Source organism: Medicago sativa, chromosome 3 (genome assembly GCF_051527215.1).
Source record: "Medicago sativa cultivar Bolivia chromosome 3, Bolivia_mono, whole genome shotgun sequence".
NCBI classification, from domain to species: domain Eukaryota; kingdom Viridiplantae; phylum Streptophyta; class Magnoliopsida; order Fabales; family Fabaceae; genus Medicago; species Medicago sativa.
In genome coordinates, this window is record NC_140751.1 from 49,562,572 (window position 1) to 49,585,664 (window position 23,093).

General features: G+C 34.7%; 3 protein-coding genes across 4 annotated transcripts; all 3 read left to right on the top strand.

Annotated features, from left to right (window-relative positions):
* The first annotated feature begins 2,205 nt into the window (after positions 1-2,205).
* On the top strand, positions 2,206-5,184 carry LOC146937958 (receptor-like protein EIX2). 2 transcript variants are annotated; one of them, XM_085752035.1, is made up of 2 exons: positions 2,206-4,789; positions 4,899-5,184. In XM_085752035.1, the coding sequence occupies exon 1, from the start codon at positions 2,341-2,343 to the stop codon at positions 4,771-4,773; it is 2,433 nt and encodes an 810-aa protein (XP_085608161.1). In that variant the 5' UTR covers positions 2,206-2,340; the 3' UTR covers positions 4,774-4,789; positions 4,899-5,184. The 2 variants fall into 2 exon arrangements, with proteins under 2 accessions (XP_085608161.1, XP_085608160.1); XM_085752034.1 differs by having other exon boundaries at positions 2,222-4,784.
* Positions 5,185-10,623: 5,439 nt separating this feature from the next.
* Positions 10,624-13,390, top strand: LOC146937959 (uncharacterized). The gene has a single exon (XM_085752037.1). The coding sequence runs from the start codon at positions 10,676-10,678 to the stop codon at positions 13,022-13,024; it is 2,349 nt and encodes a 782-aa protein (XP_085608163.1). The 5' UTR covers positions 10,624-10,675; the 3' UTR covers positions 13,025-13,390.
* A 1,712-nt stretch (positions 13,391-15,102) lies between these two features.
* On the top strand, positions 15,103-17,380 carry LOC146937960 (receptor-like protein 13). Its single transcript, XM_085752038.1, has 2 exons — positions 15,103-15,231; positions 16,255-17,380. Exons 1-2 carry the CDS (start codon positions 15,141-15,143, stop codon positions 17,229-17,231), a joined length of 1,068 nt encoding a protein of 355 aa, XP_085608164.1. The 5' UTR covers positions 15,103-15,140; the 3' UTR covers positions 17,232-17,380.
* Positions 17,381-23,093: the final 5,713 nt, after the last annotated feature.

Below are 23,093 nucleotides of genomic sequence, written 5' to 3' on the forward strand. Positions count from 1 at the left end.
TGCATCATGTTGATATAGGTAGTACCAAACAATTCTTATAAGCCTTCCTTCAACCATGTAGTCTCATACCTACACGGCCTCAGGATCCCTCTCATTCCGATGTGATTCGGTTCCTCTAGAAGCTTTCGGGAGCCGCTCATTGCCGTGCCTTGTGCACCGGCGATCACTCCCCTGCTCTCGTCAGCTGTGGGTGTTACATGAATCAAACAATTATGGCCACTTCAAAACAATTATAAAACATGAGGTTTAGAGAAATTCTACGAGTCTAAGTCTTCATTGCGTTAAAAAAATGTCTTTTTGTTTGGAGCTATTTTTTGTTACACTTTTCGTTACTCAACATTGACATGACATATTTGTTATATAAACATGTTAAAAAGTTGATTTATTTTTCCTTCAATAAAAATTGATTTATTATATACACTAGCATCAAAACGGGCCCTAACATATGTGTGTTTCTGCTTTTATTGACAAGGAACGATAAAATGGTAAAGAATTTAATGAAAAATGGTAAAATTAAAAAAAATGTTACACCGAACTACAATATTTTTTATATAAAGTCAAAATAAGATATTTTTTTGTGTCCAATATTCTATTATTGTGGACCCCTATCATTGTGGATTAACATTTTTTTTATCATATTTTTATATTAACAATTAAAGTTTTTTTGAGGAAATATTAACATTTTTTTTTGAAAGAACAATTAAAGTTGTAAATTTCCACTTGATTTATATATGACAATTATTTGATGAACTTATATTTGTTTTTGAGAGAAGTTATTTGATGAACTACTAATCTAAATATTAAATATATAATATTAGATAAGGAAAATCTAACAATTAAAATGAGTTGTTTATATTTTTTATAATCATCAAATGTTTTCAGCGGCTACATTTGGGTTTTGATTCCTTTTCTTTAAGGATATGTAGGCAAATGATTCATCCTTCCAAACCGAATAAAAAAAACAACAAAAACATACTTCTTCTCCCTCCATTCTTTCACTTAGATTTTAAGCAATAAATTTTCAAATAAAAATAATCTAGCACAAGATAAAGTAGGTAAGAGGTTACCACGGAGTACCGTGGACGATGCGGGTACCTAACACCTTCCCCAATCGTAACCGACCCCAGGATCAAGAAACAAAGGGTTTTAATTCATCTTTTCCCTTCCCACGAATAAAGATCGAAAATTCCAATGATTGAAGGTTCAAAACCAATTAATGGATTGACACCCGAAAATCATGGTCTACATTTATATTTTTTATAATCATCAACTGTTTTCAGCGGCTCCATTCACTCTTAGGAACATTGGTTAAATCCAAAATAAATATTTAGGGCCCGTTTGTTACGGATTAAAATAAAAGTGATTTTGATATAAAATAATTTAGAAATTATATTTTAGAGATTATATGAAAAATCAGAATCTATTTTGCGTTTGTTTACTGTAATAAAAATCACTTTTTTTAAACAAATAATCTAGTTTGTTTGGATACAACTATATAAAAGGGATTTTTTGTTACAAAATTAGTTCAATCTTTTAAATTATATTTTCTCTCTCCTCTAAAAAAAATCTATTTTATTTTAAGCTGCTCCTAACAGCTTCTCATTTGAAGTTGTTTTTAGATTATTTTTAGATTCTGATTTTTTTAAAAATCTGTAACAAACGGATGCAAAACTCTTAAAAGTGATTATTTGTTTAAAAAAAGTGATTTTTTTCTTAAAAAAACTATAACAAACGGGCTCTTATTTTTCAATTGCCTCGCAAGAGTCTGGTAACAATTGCTTTTATTTTTGAATGAATCGCAGATGCTCGTACAATCATAATAAACACAATCACTCTATTAAACACAATCAGATTCCCTCAAATACAAAAAAGTAATTTTAATCTGATTCACTTTGTCAAAATAACAAAAAATCTGATTCTCCAAAATATTGTAAATTGAACATATCATTACACACGCTAATGCTTTGATTAATTTTTAATCTGTATGGCATATATTGTCATATCAAAAAGGTTCAAATAATATAATTATTGTTAACCACAAAATGTTATAAATTAAACATTAAGCAATCATAATAAGGTTCAAATAATTTGGAACCAATTTTAAAACATGAGGTTCAAAGAAATGGTATAATTCCAAGTCTTTCCTACTTTATCAAAGTCTTGCTTATAATTTGGAGCTATTTAATTTTTCTATCAATCAGACTTCAAAATTCCAAGTCTTCCCGTGCATTTTTCAAACTTTCCCATGTGCCAACATCTTATATAACTACACTAGCATGAATCTCTTAACAAATCATAATTTCATTTGAATTAGATCTTCTCTGATTCAAACAATTATTCATGATGGCCATTCCTACTACACAAATTTCACTTCTTTTGCTTTTACTTTTATCTATAAACACATTCCAAATAACCATGTCTAGCAATAATCACAGGGTGCTTGGATGCAATGACAAAGATCGAGAGACACTGTTAACCTTCAAACAAGGCATCAATGACACTCTTGGTCTGATATCAACGTGGTCAACCGAAAATGATTGTTGTGCTTGGGAAGGAGTCCATTGTGACAACATTACAGGAAGAGTTACAGAAATTGATCTCATCTACAATGAATTGGAAGGTGAGATGAATCTTTGTATTCTAGAACTTGAGTTTCTCAGTTACTTGGATTTGAGCTGGAATAATTTTGATGTGATAAGAATTCCATCCATTCAACACAACATCACACATTCATCTAAACTTGTCTACCTTGACTTATCCTACAGTTCAGTTACTGGTATGGATAATCTTGATTGGCTTTCTCCACTTTCTTCCTTAAAATATCTCAACCTTGGTAGAATTGATATTCACAAGGAAACCAATTGGCTTCAAATAGTGAGTACGCTTCCTTCACTATTAGAATTACAGTTGAGGGAATGTAACCTGAACAACTTCCCATCTGTTGAGTATTTGAATTTGTCTTCAATTGTAACTCTTGATCTTTCTTACAACAACTTCACCTTTCATTTACCTGATGGGTTTTTTAATCTCACCAAAGATCTCACCTATCTTAGACTTCAGCGGAGCAATATACTTGGTGGGATACCTTCAAGCTTGTTAAACCTTCAAAATTTGACATACCTTGATCTCTCTGAAAACCAACTACAAGGATCAATTCCGGATGGAATAGGCCAGCTTGTAAATATTCAAAACATTGATCTTCGTGAAAACCAATTACAAGGATCAATTCCGTACGGAATAGGCCAACTAGCACATATTCAAGGCCTTGATCTTTCAAACAATATGTTAAGTGGTTTAATTTCTTCAACTTTAGGAAACCTCTCATCATTAAGTTACTTACGGATTGGCTCTAATAATTTCTCAGGTGAAATTTCAAAATTAACTTTTTCCAAACTCTCTAGTTTAAATTATTTAGACTTGAGTAATTCAACTTTTGTATTCCAATTTGATTTGGATTGGGTTCCTCCTTTTCAACTCCATACCCTTTCATTGAGCAATACAAATCAAGGGCCAAACTTTCCATCTTGGATATATACACAAAAGTCACTGCAAGGTCTCGACTTATCGAGCTCGGGAATTTCATTGGTACATAGAAATAAGTTCTCGAGCCTTATAGAAAGAATAACAGATCACCTTATTTTGTCAAACAATTCGATTGCTGAAGACATATCCAACCTAACACTAAATTGTTTCAATTTAATATTGGATAACAATAATTTCACAGGAGGACTCCCGAACATATTACCAAAGGCTTATGCAGTTGATTTGTCTTACAACTCATTCTCGGGATCAATTCCACATAGTTGGAAGAACTTGAAAGATTTAATTTTCATTAACTTGTGGAGTAATAAGCTATCCGGTGAAGTTATACAGCACCTCTCTGATTGGAAACAATTGCAGATCATGATTTTGGGAGAAAATAAATTTTCAGGAACCATACCAATGAACTTATCACAAAAATTAGAAGTCGTCATATTGAGAGCTAACCAATTTGAAGGGACTATCCCAACACAATTATTCAATCAGCCTTATTTGTTTCATTTGGACCTTGCTCTAAACAAACTTTCAGGATCTATACCAGAATGTGTCTATAACTTGACTGATATGGTTACATTTGAAGAGGAAGAATTACCAGCAGGTACCACAATTGAGTTGTTTACAAAAGGTCAAGATTATATGTATCGAGTAAGTCCAAAAAGAAGAACTATTGACCTTTCAGCAAATAGCTTGTCTGGAGAAGTGCCTTTGGAATTGTTTCGACTTGTTCAACTTCAAACGTTAAACTTATCTCACAATAATTTGATTGGAAAAATACCAAAAGTGATTGGAGGCATGAAAAATATGGAATCTCTTGATCTCTCAAATAATAAGTTTTTTGGAGAAATTCCACCGAGCATGGCTCTCTTAAACTTTCTAGAGGTGTTGAATTTATCTTGCAATAATTTTGATGGAACAATCCCAATAGGATCACAAATTCAAACTTTTAATGCATCAAGCTTCATTGGAAATCCAAAATTATGCGGAGCTCCTCTTAATAATTGTACCAATCCTAAAACTCCAACGCCATCTACACAGAATGAAGATGATGACTCTATCAAAGAATCAATGTATCTAGGGATGGGAGTTGGATTTGCAGCAGGTTTCTGGGGGATTTGTGGTTCTTTGTTTCTTATTAGAAAATGGAGGCATGCATGCTTTCGGTTTGTTGATAGAGTGGGTGACAAGATCTATGTTACTTTGATGGTAAAGTTGAACAGGTTTAAAAGAAATTGAGCTCCAGCCAGGTAAGGTTAGTGGAACCTACTTCATAGTTTTATTAATCTGACTATAGAGTATTTGTTTTATTTTGTAATTCTATGCAAAACTTATACCATTTCATTTGTTTCAATCTTTACCAGGTGATTATTAATGTGGAAGATTCTGCATTTTTATGCAAATCGTGGAAGATTACGAGTTGTATGAGATGAGATCATACATGACTGTACAGTTGTTGCTGCTCATTTCATCATTCACTTGTTAGTTTATAGGTTCATTCAGGCTGTCAACTGGTCTATGCATCCATGTCATTAATTTTTATGTTAAATGAATGTAGTGATTTAGGATAATGTTCTCATTTTATGGAGAAAGTGGATTACTTCTTTTTATCATCTCTCTATATATTAGATTATTTTGATGGTTGTAGAATATGAGTTTATGTAGAAACTTTGATTGCAGTTGAAAAGTAACACCAATAAAACTATATTAAGAATTTTCTGAAAGTTATAAAAAGGATAGTATGTTGCTGAGTTTGTCTACAAAACTGCAACACTTGTCTCTTGACATTATTGACAAAATAGTAAATAAATTTTTTACATCATTCTCAGCAAATATAAGTAAGCTTGTAAGGAAATTAAGAAAGTAAAAAGCTTGAGGGATTACATGTGAATGAGAAACTTTTTTTTATCAAACAGCCACGTGAATCTATTCCAATGAGTAGTTCCTTGAGCTCCCAAGAAATTCCAAATACTGCTCCTAACCGAATACAAGAAAGAAAACTCGAAAAATAGATGTTGAAAGGATTCTGGTACTCTAAAACAGAGAACGCTGCCTCTGTCACGGTTAATTCCCAATAGTCCTCTTCAAATCCGTGCATCTCTAGTGAAGAGCTTATCGTGCAACATTCTCCATGCAAACACTCTCTCCTTTGATAGTACAGCGCTGCACCAGACACACATAATAACCCTGCACACTTCATCTTCATATTCAAGCTGTACGCGTTCTACTGTAATGTCAAATAACCTGTCTTAACAGTATAGCCACCTAGCAATGTCGTATTTCCACACCTACTTGTCACATTCTCTCTTGATCAGGGAGATAACAGTCAATATAATCACCAAATTGTGTGCATGTAATGATCGTCGCCAAGGTAGCTGTCAGTTCCATGAATCATACCACCAAATATAACATGGGAAAAATGTGCATGAATGGCTCCAATTTTACCCATTCGTCGATACAGAATTTGATTTTCGAGCCGCAAATTTTAAACAAATTCAAATTGATTTAAATGGAATGCATGCAGATTTGAAAAAATAGTAACTAAAAACAGTTAAACTGAACATGGCCAATTGCACTAATCATTCTCACCCGGTATTAAAAATGTTACAAGAATCTTAAGTTAGCAGTGTGAACGAATGCAAACAGAGAACTTAATAATAGGATAGCTAACAGAGCAATAAAATTAAGCAAGACAACAATCACGAAACACTCCGAGAAATTGCTGTCTAAAGTAACCATGATCTTGCTCTTGTCACAAGTAACATTAACAGAATCACCGAGAGCACCAGCTTTACCACCAACCTAATCCATAACCGGCTTCGCGCAATCGATTACAAAATTTCGAGAAAAAATTATTTTTAGAGAAGCAATGTTCGAACTCTTATCCTCAGCACTCGGAGCAGCATTTTGCAGTGTTGGAGTTACTTTCACCTAAGTGTTGCATATTGATTTCCCTTTGTTCTCAGAGGCGGATAATGAGGGTGATGATGAAAGCGAGTGTATGGATTGGCATGTGAGAAATACGCGCAAATTCATAGGGAGGCCTATTTCTCCGTCATCCGAGTTTGAGAGAACTGTAAGGATATGTTTCATGAGTTTTAGTTTTATATATCTTATAGCAATCATAGATGAAACTTTAAATGCTTTTAATAGAAAATAAACAAATGCTGATCTGAGAGATATTGCACACTTACCTGACACCTTTTCTGGTATACAAAAGGGTTGGATCCAAAGCAAATTATATCAATATCTCGTATACAATATACTGCACATAAAATTGAACAACCTTGATTCTATGGCACTTCTATTGAGGTTAGCCAATTGCATATAATTAATCAGAGCTAGGTTATGAAGATGACGAAAACGATGATGTAGCTAGGCTATGGATTATCTATTCTTCTATTATCCAAATAATCATTCACGACATTCATACTTCACAAGTGTCACTTCATTTGCTTCTTCTTTTTTCTGTAACCACATTCCACAAAAGCATGTCTCTAGAAATCACATGGTGGTTCGATGCAATGAGAAAGACCAGGAGACACTGTTAATCTTCAAAAATAGAATCATTGAACATATATTATTGCAATGAGAAAGATTGAGAGACACATTGGAAATATAAAGACACATAAAGATCAATTATATAATTTGTAGATGTTGAGACAAGTTCATTTTTTTAGTTATATAATGGTATAATTTTATAATAGCTCAAAATTTTTAGTTAATTATAAGGATATACATTATTATTTATACCACAATATGTGTTACTATTACTCTTTACCTGTTCCACAATATTGCCAGCTTGAGAAAGAGCTTCTTGGCTCTTACTAGAGAGCTTAGCAAAAGTAGTGGTGTGAATGCCTCCAATTACAGTTATCATACGAACTATAGCAAGGGTAACCAAAGCCAATTGCCAAACAGCGGTGAATCCAACAACAAAACCAGAAACAAAAGTAGCCATGTAGTGAATGAAATTTCCAAGCTGCAGGACACATCAAACACAGAACTCAAAAACTAGTCCAATTCCAATCTAATGACACTGTCACAAAAGAAAAGAAGGAAAAAACATCAACACTTGTTCAATCATCTATCCTTCTCACTAATGGCATCCTGAACCATAACAGCATCAGTGTTAATTGCAAAAACAACATCCGAAGTTTGAACCTCGGTGCCAAAGATTTGTATCACCTACGACAACAAAGTTTATGCTGATCCATTCAATGGCCCTTTCAACAGCATCCTTTGAAGCCAATTCCACTGAAGTTGAAAATTGATATATATCTCCATAAATTAGTTTTCCTTCATGCTTCCACTTATGTCGATAACGAATACAATGTCTTTCCTCGGATGCTTCCACTTATGTCGATAACGAATACAATGCTATAATACTTATGTCGATAACGAATACAATGTCTTTCCTGAAATTAACACCTGCATCTCAATCATTTGAAATTTTATCATTTAACTTTTTCATGAATTTCTATATACTTACACGAACTTTTTTTACAATTTATTTTGAATGAGAAGCTGCTCAAAATTAGAAGCTAATCCAAAGTGAGTATAGAACAGGTTAGAAAATTATATGTAGAAAGGTACACATACAAGACTCCAGAAGATCAATATCAGGACAATGCTTCTTTTTGGGTAAATCTCTTATTTCTTGGCGCACAAAGAAGCAATTGACTGTGTCTAGATCCTCCTATGAAGCAGAAAATAGAGCTCTTGTAGCTGCAACTTGTGAACTTCGATGGCTCTTGTATCTTATTCAGGATTTGCAGCTATCTTTCATCAAGCTACCTGTCATCTATTCTGATAATCAAAGTGCTATCCACATTGCAGCTAATCTTGTGTTCCATGAAAGAATCAAACAGTTCGAGATACATTGCCATTTAGTTAGAGAAAAATTACAAGTTGGTGTCATAAAGTTGCTCCTTGTTACCTCTCAAGCTCAAGTTGCAGATTTATTCACCAAGGCTTTATTACCTCAGCCTTTTCACACTCTCTTATCCAAGTTGGGATTGGTTAACATTTACCAACCTCCAACTTCTGGGAGGCTATTGCAAAATGAAGAAATAGTTAGTTATATGGATAGCTTGCTACACAAGTTATCAAGTTAGTTTGTTGTAACTAACTGTCATAGGATTAGATAGCATACAGTTTCTATATTGTAGTTATGCTAGTCATCTAGGAAAGCTATATAAGCTGTAATGCTACTATGATGATTTCACTAATGAAAAATATATTTAATTCATTTCTTCTCTTCATAATAACTTTGATCCTCCATGTAGTTGAGATGCCACAAATGTATAGCCTTTACTTTTGAACAAGTCAAGCGAATTAATGCTTTTTTAAAGAAGAAAATTCAAAATCAACTTTATTAGGTATTTCAGGTCCTTCTAGTTGAATGGTAAACCCACACACAAGAAATTGAACAAAAAAAAATTAGCTAATTGGAATGGAAAATAAAATACTAATTTGGACTTTACATACCACTGGACAACAACATACATTCATACAACTAACTCCAAAATTCAATGTCTTCCCTGCTTTTTCCAATTCATCTTGTTTTGAGCTATTTTCTTTTGTAAATTACAAATTTGGTCACTTATGTGATTTTGTGGTTTCAATTTTGGTTCATCCTTATATTTTCTTCAGTTCTAGTCCTTTAACTTTACTTCCACTAGTTATATTATTTTCTTCGTGAACTTTTTACCCTGAATGTATAAAGTGGACCAGTACTCTAGATGACTCACAAAGGACTTCATTGATGTTTTTATTTTAACCATTCGATCACTTTGGATAAAAAATAAACCATTGAATTATGAAGCTCTGCAAGAGTAGGAAAGAAAAATATGTTAATGAAGCATTATTAGATCTAGTAGAGCTTCAAAATCCAATGATTTATTTTTTTACAAAAAATGTTCAATGGGTAATATTAAAAACTTAATGAAGTCTTTTATGGACCACCTAAATTAAAACATAATTTATTTCATAAACAAAAATTGTATTAATATTTAAAAAAATTTAAACAAGTCAAAGTGCAACTGACAATGTATAGAAATGTAACTGGTTTTTGTGGAGAAAGTTGATTACTTTTTTATTAGTTTAAGGGTTAATATATGTTTAACCTATGTAATATTAATGATTTCCGGTTTACCCTCCTATAAAAAAATTTGTTTAGATTCCAACCCTGTAATTTGAAGATTTTTGGTTTTGGACCTTCATGAATTTTGACTGTACAAAAATGACAATATGATAGGGGGTAAACCGAAATTCTCTCAAATTACAGAGGGCGAAAGTACCTTATATTTTGTAATTGATGCCATGAAGATCCAAAATCAAAAAGTCTTCAAATTACAAGGTTTGAATCTAAATTATTTTTTTTTACGGGGGTAAACCAGAAATCGCAAATACTACAGGGGCTAAACATATATTAACCCTTAGTTTAAATATTAATTTATGCAGTATGGCGGAATAATATTTAAATATTAGTTCTAAAGTAAGAAGTAAACATGCAAAAACACTTAATTATGCCAATTGTGCCTTAGTGTTTGACAACAAAGTATCTGCTATTATTTTCTCTTATGAACTGAATTGTGCTCCTCTCGCTTTGTTATGCTACGCTAGATTGCGCAAGTCCACTTATTAGGGAATATGAGATATAATTAACATTTTGCTTCCTCCAAATCTAAAATATGTTATGTGAAGACGTCATCTGAATTTATTTGCATTAGCAAGGAAAAGCTGATATTGTTTTATCGTATCTAAGATAATGCAGGCAGCAACTGCTCGGTCTGATTGGCTTAATGGTAGACGAGAGAATGAAGATGGACCAGTTCGACAAGCTGATTTGTGCTGGAGAGAGCTTCACCAGGGTGGTTAACTTGTAATGTGGATGCAGGAATGGATAGCAGTATTGGAACCACCAGTTTGGGTGCATGCCTACGACAAACTACACATAACGGTGCATTCCAAGTCTTTCCTACTTTTTCAAAGTCTTACTTTTAATTTGGAGCTGTTTAATTTTTCTATCAATCAGACCCCATGCTGTCCACTTACGTACATTTTTCAAACTTTCCCATGTGCCAACATCACAATCCCATTTGAATTAGATCTTCTTCTCTGATTCAAACAATTATTCATGATGACCATTCTTACTTCACAAATATCACTTCTTTTGCTTCTACTTTTATCTATAACAACATTCCACAAAACCATTTGCAGCAATCACACAGTGGTTCGATGCAATGAGAAAGATCGCGAGACACTATTAACCTTCAAACAGGGCATCAATGATAGTTTTGGTCTGATATCAACATGGTCAACAGAAAAAGATTGTTGTGTTTGGGAAGGAGTCCTTTGCGACAATATTACAAACAGAGTTACAGACGTTGATCTCTACAACAATCATTTTACGGGTGAGATGAATCTTTGTATTTTAGAACTTGAGTTTCTCAGTTACTTGGATTTGAGAGATAATGAATTTGATGTGGTAAGAATTCCATCCATTCAAAACAACTTCACACATTCATCTAAACTTGTCTACCTTGACTTATCCTACAACTATCCTATTCTGCACATGAATAATCTTGATTGGCTTTCTCCACTTTCTTCCTTAAAATATCTCAACCTCATTGTAATTGATCTTCATAAGGAAACCAACTGGCTTCAAATAGTGAATACACTTCCTTCACTATTAGAATTACAGTTGAGTGATTGTAACCTGAACAACTTCCCATCTGTTGAGTATTTGAATTTGTCTTCAATTGTAACTCTTGATCTTTCTGACAACAACTTCACCTCTCATTTACCAAATGGGTTTTTTAATCTCACCAAAGATCTCACCTATCTTGACCTTCGGGGAAGCAATATACATGGTGAGATACCTTCAAGCTTGCTAAACCTTCAAAATTTGACAGACCTTTATCTCTCTTATAACCAAATACAAGGATCAGTTCCAGTAGAAATAGGCCAACTTGCCCATATTCAACACCTTGATCTCTCTGAAAACCAACTACAAGGATCTATTCCTTCAACTCTAGGAAACCTCTCATCCTTAATTTCCTTATCCATTGGCGCTAATAATTTCTCTGGTGAAATTTCAAATTTAACTTTTTCCAAACTCTCTACTTTAGATTCACTAGTCATGAGTAATTCAAGTTTTGTATTCCAATTTGATTTGGATTGGGTTCCTCCTTTTCAACACTCTTACCTTTTATTGAGTAATACAAATCAAGGCCCAAACTTTCCATCTTGGATATATACACAGAAGTCACTATCATATCTAGACTTATCGAGCTCGGGAATTTCATCTATAGAGTTCTCAAGACTTATAGAAAGAATACCCGATGGACTTATTTTGTCAAACAATTCGATTGCTGAAGACATATCTAACCTTACACTAAATTGTTCCGAGTTATTTTTGGATCATAATAATTTCACAGGAGGACTCCCAAACATATCACCAATGGCTTCTTGGGTTGATTTGTCTTACAACTCCTTCTCAGGATCAATTCCACATAGTTGGAAAAACTTGAAAGAACTGAGAGTCATGAACCTCTGGCGTAATAGGTTGTCTGGGGAACTTCCATTGTACTTCTCTAACTTGAAACAATTGCAAACCATGAACTTAGCAGAAAATGAATTTTCTGGAACCATACCAATCAAGATGTCACAAAACTTACAAGTGGTCATATTGAGAGCTAATAAATTTGAAGGGACTATTCCACCACAACTATTCAATCTCTCTTATTTGATTCACTTAGACCTTGCACATAACAAACTTTCCGGTTCTATGCCAAAGTGTGTCTACAACTTGACTGATATGGTTACTATTCATGAAACTCCTATGTATTTTACCACAATTGAGTTGTTTACAAAAGGTCAACATTACGTTTTAAAAATCCAACGAGAAAGGCGAACTATTGACCTTTCAGCCAATAGCTTGTGTGGAGAAATGCCATTGGAATTGTTTCGGCTTGTTCAAGTTCAAACGTTAAAGTTATCTCACAATAATTTTGTTGGAACAATACCGAAGACGATTGGAGGCATGAAAAATATGGAATCTCTCGACCTTTCTAATAACAAGTTTTTTGGTGAAATTCCTCAGGGCATGTCTCTTTTAACCTTTTTGGGTTATTTGAATTTATCATATAATAATTTTGATGGAAGAATCCCGATCGGAACACAACTTCAAAGTTTTAATGCATCGAGTTACATTGGCAATCCTAAACTATGTGGAGCTCCTCTTAATAACTGTACAACGGAAGAAGAAAATCCTGGAAATGCAGAGAATGAAGATGATGAATCTATAAGAGAATCATTGTATTTAGGAATGGGAGTAGGATTTGCAGTAGGTTTCTGGGGGATCTGTGGTTCTATGTTTCTTATTAGGAAATGGAGGCATGCGTACTTTCTGTTAGTTGATAGAGTGGGTGACTATCTCTATGTTACTTTGATCGTAAAGTTAAATAGATTTCGCCGAAACTGAACTCCTGCTAGTTAAGGTTAGTTAAACCTACCTCACAGTTTCATTGATTAGACTACAGAGTATTTTATCATTCATAATTCACTGATTAGTTGATAGAGTAATTTGTTCTATTGTATAATTCCATCTAAAAGTTATATCAACTGCATTTGCTTCATATTTTATCATGTGATTATGCATGTGACGATCGGGCATTATTAATGTTAATCTAATCGTGGACATAATTGTCGATACCAGCAATTAAGGGCCGTATCAGATGAGGTCATATGTGACTGGACTACTGTTCTTGGGGATTGTCCTATCTAATGTTGCTCATGTTATGTATATCTCTCTATATATTAATTTATGTGGATGTTTGCAGAATAAGAATTTGTGTAGAAACTTTGCTGCATATAATTTTACATTATAGCTGAATCCCATATAAAATTTTGCTGAATTGATTTTCTATAATGAGAAAAATCAATATTGTTCTATCTAAGTTAAACAAGAACTTGGACATACAACAAAAAAAATTTGATTTATATGGAATGCATACAGATTTGAAAAATTAGTAACTAAAAACAGTTAAACTGAGCTGGAACAACCATTTAGTTCAGTGACACTACATCAGCCATTCACTACATCAGTAAAGCACTGGGAAATGCATGAACATGACCAATTGCACTAGTCATTCTCACCCGGTACTAAAAATTTTACAAGAATCTTAAGTTAGCAGTGGGAATGCATGCAAAAAGAGAAGTTAACAATAGGATACCTAACAGAGCAATAAAATTAATCAAAACAAAGATAACAAAACTCTCCGAGAAATTTCTGTCTGAAGTAACCGTGATCTTGCTCTTGTCACAAGTAACATTAACAGAATCACCGAGAGCACCAGCTTTACCACCAACCTAATCCTCTCCTGAAGGAACTTCTCAGGAGAAGCAATGTCTATAATCTACTCTTTAACCGGCTTCGTGCAATCGATTACAAAATTCGAGATAAAATTATTTGTAGAGAAGCAATGTTCGAAATCTTATCCTCAATACTCGGAGCAGCATTTTGCAGTGTTGGAATTACTTTTACCTAAATTTTACACGATTGATTTCCCTTTGTTCTTAGATGCGGATAATGAGCGTGTTGATGAAAGCGAGCATATCGATTGGTGAGAAATACGTGCAAATTCATAGGGAGGCCTATTTCTCCGTCATCCGAGATTCAGAGAACGGTAAGGATATCTTTCATGAGTTTTAGTTTTATATATCTTATAGCAATCAAAGATGAAGTTTGAAATGCTTTTAATAGAAAATAAGCAAATGCTTGCAGAATGCTAGTCTGAGAGACATTACACACATAGCTGACACATTTTCTCAGATACAAAAGGGTTAAATACGCAACAAATTAAGGTTAGCCAATTGCATATTTAAGTAAATCCGAGCTAGGTTATGAAGATGACGAAAACGATGATGTAGTTAGGCTATGGATTAGATATTCTTCTCTTATCCAAATAATCATTCACGACATTCATACTTCACAAGTGTCACTTCATTTGCTTCTACTTTTTTCTCTTTAACACATTCCACAAAAGCATGTCTCTAGCAATCACACGGTGGTTCAATGCAATGACAAAGACCAGGAGACACTGTTAATCTTCAAAAATAGAATCATTGAACATATATTATTGCAATGAGAAAGATTGAGTGACACATTGGAAATATAAAGACACATAAAGATCAATTATATAATTTGTAGATGTTGAGACATGTTCATTTTTTTAGTTATATAATGGTATAATTTTATAATAGCTCAAAATTTTTAGTTAATTATAAGGATATACATTACTATTTATACCACAATATGTGTTACCATTACTCTTTACCTGTTCCACAATATTGCCAGCTTGAGAAAGAGCTTCTTGGATCTTACTAGAGAGCTTAGCAAAAGTAGTAGTGTGAATGCCTCCAATTACAGCTATCATACGAACTATAGCAAGGGTAACCAAAGCCAATTGCCAAACAGCGGTGAATCCAACAACAAAACCAGAAACAAAAGTAGCCATGTAGTGAATGAAATTTCCAATCTGCAGGACACATCAAACACAGCGGATATCAACATGGTCAACTGAAAAAGATTGTTGTGTATGGGAGGAGTCCGCTGCGACAACATTACCGGAAGAGTTACAGAACTTCATCTCAAACCTCGTGACGGTTGGCCAGTCAAAGTTTTAGAAGGTGAGATGAATCTTTGTATTCTAGAACTTGATTTTCTTAGTTACTTGGATTTGAGCTCGAATAATTTTCATGTGATAAGAATTCCATCCATTCAACACAACTTCACACATTCATCTAAACTCGTGTACCTTGACTTATCCTACACTTTAGTTAATGGTATGGATAATCTTGATTGGCTTTCCTCACTTTCTTCCTTAAAATATCTCGACCTTACCTGGATTGATCTTCATAAGGAAACCAATTGGTTTCAAGTAGTGAATACACTTCCTTCACTATTAGAATTAAAGTTGAGTTATTGTAACCTGAACAACTTCCCATCTGTTGAGATTTTGAATTTTACTTCAATTGTAACTCTTGATCTTTCAGCAAACAATTTCACCTTTCATTTACCTGATGGGTTTTTTAATCTCACCAAAGATCTCACCTATCTTCACCTTCACAATAACAATATATATGGTGAGATACCTTCAAGCTTGCTAAACCTTCAAAATTTGAGACACCTTGATCTTTATTTTAACCAACTACAAGGATCAATTCCATCAACTCTAGGAAACCTCTCATCCTTAAATTACTTGTCTATTGGTTCTAATAATTTCTCTGGTAAAATTTCAAATTTACATTTTTCCAAACTCTCTAATTTAGATTTACTAGACTTGAGTAATTCAAGTTTTGTATTCCAATTTGATTTGGATTGGGTTCCTCCTTTTCAACTCCGTACCCTTTCATTGAGCAATACAAATCAAGGCCCAAACTTTCCATCCTGGATATATACACAAAACTCACTGTATAATCTCTACCTTTCGAGCTCGGGAATTTCTTTGGTGGATAGAAATAAGTTCTCGAGCCTTATAGAAAGTATAGCCTTTCAACTTAGTTTGTCAAACAATTCCATTGCTGAAGACATCTCTAACCTGACACTAAATTGTTTCTACTTATTGTTGGATCACAATAATTTCACAGGAGGACTCCCAAACATATCACCAATGGCTGAGTTTGTTGATTTGTCTTACAACTCCCTTTCAGGACCAATTCCACATAGTTGGAAAAACTTGAAAAAACTGATCATCTTGAACCTATGGAGTAATAGGTTGTCTGGGGAACTTCCATTGTACTTCTCTACCTGGACACAATTGGAAACCATGAACTTAGCAGAAAATGAATTTTCAGGAACCATACCAATCAAGATGTCACAAAACTTAAAAGTGGTCATATTGAGAGCTAATAAATTTGAAGGGACTATTCCACCACAACTATTTAATCTCTCTTATTTGATTCACTTAGACCTTGCACATAACAAACTTTCCGGTTCTATGCCAAAGTGTGTCTACAACTTGACTTATATGGTTACTATACATGAAACTTCTTTGTCTCCTACCATAATTGAGATGTTTACAAAAGGTCAACATTACGATTATGTACTCCAACCCGAGAGGCGAACTATTGATCTTTCAGCCAATAGCTTGTCTGGAGACGTGCCATTGGAATTGTTTCGGCTTGTTCAACTTCAAACGTTAAACTTATCTCACAATAATTTTGTTGGAACAATACCGAGGATGATTGGAGGCATGAAAAATATGGAATCTCTCGACCTCTCTAATAACAAATTTTTTGGTGAAATTCCTCAGAGCATGTCTCTCTTAACCTTTTTGGGTTATTTGAATTTATCATATAATAATTTTGACGGAAGAATCCCGATCGGAACACAACTTCAAAGTTTTAATGCATCAAGCTACATTGGCAATCCAAAACTATGTGGAGCTCCTCTTAATAACTGTACCATGGAAGAAGAAAATCCTGGAAATGTAGAGCATGAAGATGATGAATCTATAAGAGAGTCGTTGTATTTGGGCATGGGAGTGGGATTTGCAGTAGGTTTCTGGGGGATTTGTGGGTCTATATTTCTTATTAGGAAGTGGAGGCATGCGTACTTTCGGTTAGTTGATAGAGTGGGTGACTATCTCTATGTTACTTTGATTGTAAAGTTAAATAGCTTTCGCTGAAACTAAGCTCCTGCTAGTTAAGGTTGGTTAAACCTACCTCACAAAATCATGTCTAGTAGCAAATGGTGGTTTGTAATGAGAAATATCCAAACAAAGAATAGTTGATCCTTTTCAATGGCTTTCAATCTAAATCAGGTGATTATTTATCATGTCTGCCTTTTTTTTGCAAATCGTGCATATAATTTTCCAAACAGAGCGAATATTGTCAACTGTTGTATGAGACGAGATGAGATCATACATGATTGTACAACTGTTGTAATGTTTTTATACAAGTTAGGGAATGAATGGATTCATGTTGTCAACTGTGGCGATTTTATGAAAATCGTGAATGGATATAATATTCCAAACAAAGCCATTGTGATATCAACAATTAAGAGCTCTATGAGACGAGATCATTATTGCTGCAGAATTTAGAAGCCAAAAGCAAAAGGGAAGATCAAGTGAAACTTATATTATTTATTTGTTTTTAAATTGAAAGGAAGAGGCATAGGCCACACTAAAGCACACAACAATCCACAAAACCCTAACCGCCAGCCATTAAAGAGCAGACCATAACACAACAGCAAATCAGGTTTTCAATATTGTGCGTACATCTCCGATGACGAAGTATCTGCAGTTATTTTTATTATGCAGTAAATTCTGCTCCTCTTGCTGTGCTACATTATGATCTATAATCAATAATTTTCTTCCTCCAAATCTAACATACATGAAGATGTCTTCTTAATTGATTTGCAATAGTGAGAAAAATCAATATTGTCCTATCTAAGTTAAACTGAATTTAATTTATATGGAATGCATACAGATTTAAAAAAATAGTAACTAAAAACAGTTAAACTGAGCTGGAACAAAGTTCAGTGACACTGCATCAGAATCACATTAATATTAACAAGCACAAGGGAATGCATGAACATGACCAATTGCACTAATCATTTTCCCCCGGTACTAAAAATGTTACAAGAATCTTAAGTTAGCAGTTTGAATGCACGTTAACAAAGAAGTTAATAATAGGATACCTAGGGCAAAAAGGGCAAGCCGGTGCACTAAAGCTCCCGCATACGCAGGGTCCGGGATGGGGTCCCACCATTTGGTGTATTGTACGCAACCTTACCCTGTTTTTTACACAAGAGGTTGTTTCTAAGACTTGAACCCGTGACCTTCAAGTCACATGACAGCAACTTTACCAGTTGCAGTTGTGCCAAGGTTACCCCTCTAATAATAGGATACCTAACAGAGAAATAAATTAAGCAAAACAACGACCCCAAAACTCTCCGAGAAATTGCTGTCTGAAGTAAACGTGATCTTGCTCTTGTCACTTGTAACATTAATGGAATCACCGAGAGCACCAGCTTTACCACCAACCTAATCCTCTCCTGAAGGAACTTCTCAAGAGAACCAATATCTATAATCTTATCCTTAACCGGCTTCGCGCAATTGATTACAAAATTTGAGATAAAATTATTTGTAGAGAAGCAATGTTTGAAATCTTATCTTCAACAGTCGGAGTAACATTTTTCAGTATTGGAGTTAATTACTTTCATGGTTTCACCTAAATGTTGCACGATTGATTTCCCTTCGTTCTTAGATGCGGATAATGAGGGTGATTTTGAAAGCGAGTATATGGATTGGTATGTGAGAAATACACGCAAATTCATAGGGAGGCCTATTTCTTCGTTATCCGAGTTTCAGAGAACGGTAAGGATATGTTTCATGAGTTTTAGTTTTATATATCTTATAGCAATCATAGATGAAGTTTGAAATGCTTTTAATAGAAAATAAACAAATGCTTGCAGAATGCTGGCCTGAGAGATATTGTACACATAGCTGACACCTTTTCTCGTATACAAAAGAGTTGGATCCGCAACAAATTAAATCAATATCTCGTATACAGTATACTGGACATAAAATTGAACAACCTTGATTTTATGGCACCTCTATTGAGGTTAGCCAATTGCATACAAGTAAATCTGAGCTAGGCTATGGATTAGCTATTCTCTTATCCAAATAATCATGACATTCATACTTCACAAGTGTAACTTCATTTGCTTCTACTTTTTTCTGTAACCACATTCCACAAAAGCATGTCTCTTGCAATCACACGGTGGTTCGATGCAATGAAAAAGACCAGGAGGCACTGTTAATCTTCAAAAATGGAATCATTGAACATATATTATTGCAATGAGAAAGATTGAGAGACACGTTTAGAAATATAAAGACACGTAAATATCAATTATATAATTTGTAGATGTTGACACATGTTCATTTTTTTAGTTATATAATGCTATAATTTTATGATCGCTCGAAATTTTACTGATTGTATAAGTTTTATAAGGATATACATTATTATTTATACCACAACAACAAATTTCTTTGATTGTTTATTGCAAAAACTTACTGAATTCTAAATTTATATGAAGGGCCGTTTGGACCAGAAGACTTCTTACATCAACTAAGTCGATACAGGATTAAACTAGAACCTGCTACGATATTTAGAATTAAACTAGACTTCTTACATCTCAATTAAACTAGTTTACAATGATGATGCATCTACAATCTTATAACTTAAATTAACAAAAAGTGTTGAGTACTACTACTGCACATCCACAATTAGTATTTCATGAAATTAATAAAACAAACATTTATAGAAGCTTGAAAGTTTCTAGCTCAGTAATATTCTACACATAGTTAGTTTCAGTTGTACTCTTGCGCATGGATCGAATATATATGTTGATCATTATTACAAAAAAATCTTCTTCTGGAATATATATGTGATTTATTTAAAGTAAAATTTGTAACCGCAACTGGGGTTCTCCAATTTTAGCTGCTAGTGTTAACTGCACATGCATTCACTCTCTAAGAAATGGTGAGAATCATCATGCAGCTTCATTTAATGTCAAAATATTTATTATTAAGTTGCAACTGGTAATTTTGATGATTTACTAGTTTATACCATGTAACAAATTCAAGAAATCAGAATAATTCTTAAACACATGGAACAGACACAAACTTCACTGATTGTTCATTACTTGCAAAATCTTACATCAACTTTTTTTTTTTTATCAAAGCTAGAAAAATGAAATTGCAAAACAGGAGAAGGCCTGAACCTTATTACAACATATAAGCAGGCCAACTATGACCAGACTCAACTAAAACAAAACCTAACTCAAACAACATATACGCAAAGAAGCAATCAACTAACTAGAATAAGCTGCCAAACAACTAGCTACTAGCACCTGTTAAGAAACATATTTGGGATTGCTTTTTATTACACCCTTTTTGGAACGAGTTTGGATGTGCTCACTACTAGTGGTGCCATCAGAGTCTTTGCCTCTTGCAGAGCTGCTACTCTTTCTTGACTTCCTGCTGGACTTAGTTTGATGAAGAGCATCTGGTTGTGCCTCCAAGAACTTCAAAGCCACAGGGTGCATATTCATCTTTTCATTGTCACTGTCATGGTCCATAGTGTCATCTGTTGTGTGGTCAGAGTCCACCACATCCCCCAATATTTACTAAGAATTTGGACACTTTTCTTGGCTGCAGCAGTAACATTTTTAGAGCCACTAATAACATGAGCCTTACCTTTGTCTGGGCCTAACTCTTCATAAGTTGTGACAAGAATGGCCATTTTAATAGGAGAAAGCACATTCAGATGTTGCTCCTGCAACACTTGAACCCTCTCAGCCTGCTCAACAGACTTAGGGTCCAAAGTCTGACCTGGTGACACCGAAGCAGTCATGGTGCAAGACTGCAACCCAGACACATCCTTCAACAACTGGTTGCTTGATGCCTCTAGTAATTCAAAAGCATTGTGAAGAACTAGTGTTGAAGGCCCCAAATCCTTCGTGATGACTGGTAGCACAATCTCATCACCACTGGTTCCGTCCTTCCTTGAGCCTTTTTGAGCCAAAGAGGCACCCCAAACCTCAGGATAAGCAGCTGAGTCAGGGGCCTGAAGGTACTGCACCTGTTCTTCAACAGTATCAGAGTTATCTATACTGAGATCAACCCTCTCAGCTTGCTTGTTAGACAAAACGCCATTATTCTGCTGCTTGCCAAGGAGGACCTCCTCCGCTTGTTTCTTACTAGCCAAATCAGCATTCATAGATTTTCTACCAAATAGAGATTGGTCACTGGATTTCTTCTCAGTCAAATTCATTTCATTGTATTTCTTCCAAGGGTCATCAGTTTTAGATTTCAGCTTAGGAGGACCCTCATTCTTACTAGTGGAGCTCAATTTTAAGCAATTTTGAAGGGTATGACCCAAAGTTTTGCAGTTAGCACAATATGGGGGTTGTTTCTCATACTGAACATCAATAGACAAGGCATGGCCTTCTCTTTCAACAACCACAGTTTCGAACAATTTATCAGACAAATCGACATCCACAAGGACCCTAGCAAAGAGCCCAAAACGTTTACTCAAAGTAGCTTCATCAATAGAGAGAGGAGTACCTACCCCTGACGCGATCTCATAGAGTGTTTTCTTCCTCCAGTATTCCAGCGGCAGATGCATCAACCTAACCCAAATTTGAGCATGAGTCTTCACTTGAGGAGTAAAATCTCTGGTCCAGCAATAGAATCTGAGGAACCCAGGCTTCAAGTTAACTGCCCCCAAAGCCTATACCCTGTGCATATCATCAATGGAGCTGAAGTTGAACTCATAGAAACCCTTTCCCAAGGGGGTAAGGTTTCAATTACGAAGGTAGGGCCAAAGGTTGCAAAGCTTCTGCTTCAGCGCCTGAGTTGTCAAAGGCGAATCACCCTTGTGCAGGGTTAATCTTCCATGTAAATTGCATCGACAAGCAGCGATTCCTGATTCATACTCATCCTGGGAGATCTTGACTCTCACAGTATCCCCCATCACAACCTTCGGAGGTAGTTGATTCAGTTGGAGTTCACCAGAAACGGACAAAGCTTGCAGAAATGATTTCCCATATTCCGGCGATTTCACCACCGTTGGAGCCGCCGTATCCATGGAGGCTAGGCAAGGCCACTGACAGACCGTGGTCATCAAAACCAAACCGAGAGAAAGAAAACCCCCAGAGTTACCACACAACCAACCACCACCTCACCGGAAAGAGCAACGAGAACGATTCACCTCCACAAAGCACCGAATCGTTGAAAACGACGACAGAGAATAGCTTAGAAGGCGAGGAGAACAAGGAGCATCCAAGATCTGGTGGTGAAAAGCAGGAAAAACGAGGGAAAATGGAACGCCGGAGCTTCGCCGGAGGTGGTTATCCTACCGGAAAAGTACGGTTATGGAGAGAGAAGAGAGAGTTCCGATCCATCCGAATGTATTTTAGTTCAAGGGTTGATTAAAGAGTAAAAGGCAGGTCTTACATCAACTACAAAAAAAAAAAAAGATAATAATTTCAATCTGAAATGACTAATCTAGTTTCAAATGAATAAGGATATGCAAATATTGAAAAAAGGCATAGCCGTCCCAATCAAATTAATGACCCTGTTTTAATATTAAAAACAGACAACTAATAAAAAAAATATTAATTGTGCACCACTATGACCCTTCTAAATAATTGTAGAGAGCATAGAGAAGTTTCAACTTTGACCAAGTTAAGCGAACTATTGATGTTTAATAAAAGAAATAAGAAAAGATCAACTTTTTTAGGTATTTCAGGTCCTTCTAGTTGAATGGTAAACCCTTATACAAGAAATTGAACAGGAAAAAAAGTTTTTAATTGGAATGGAAAATAAAATACTTGAAGGGAATTAATGGCTCCAAAATTCAAAGTACGCCCCTGCTTTTTCCCTGCTTGTTGTTGCCAATACTTGCTGCCTCCAATTCTCTTTTGACCTTATTGTAGTCTTGAGTTTTAGTTTTTCATTCATAGTTTGAGAATTCACTTG

What these genes read in the sequence shown, in the direction of transcription:
- LOC146937958 (XM_085752035.1), top strand. Translation starts at nt 2,341, where the DNA reads ATGATGGCCATTCCTACTACACAAATTTCACTTCTTTTGCTTTTACTT.
- LOC146937959 (XM_085752037.1), top strand. Translation starts at nt 10,676, where the DNA reads ATGATGACCATTCTTACTTCACAAATATCACTTCTTTTGCTTCTACTT.
- LOC146937960 (XM_085752038.1), top strand. Translation starts at nt 15,141, where the DNA reads ATGGGAGGAGTCCGCTGCGACAACATTACCGGAAGAGTTACAGAACTT. An exon ending in GCCAGTCAAAGTTTTAGAAG is followed by an intron (nt 15,232 to 16,254) that starts GTGAGATGAATC and finishes ACTCCCTTTCAG; the next exon opens with GACCAATTCCACATAGTTGG.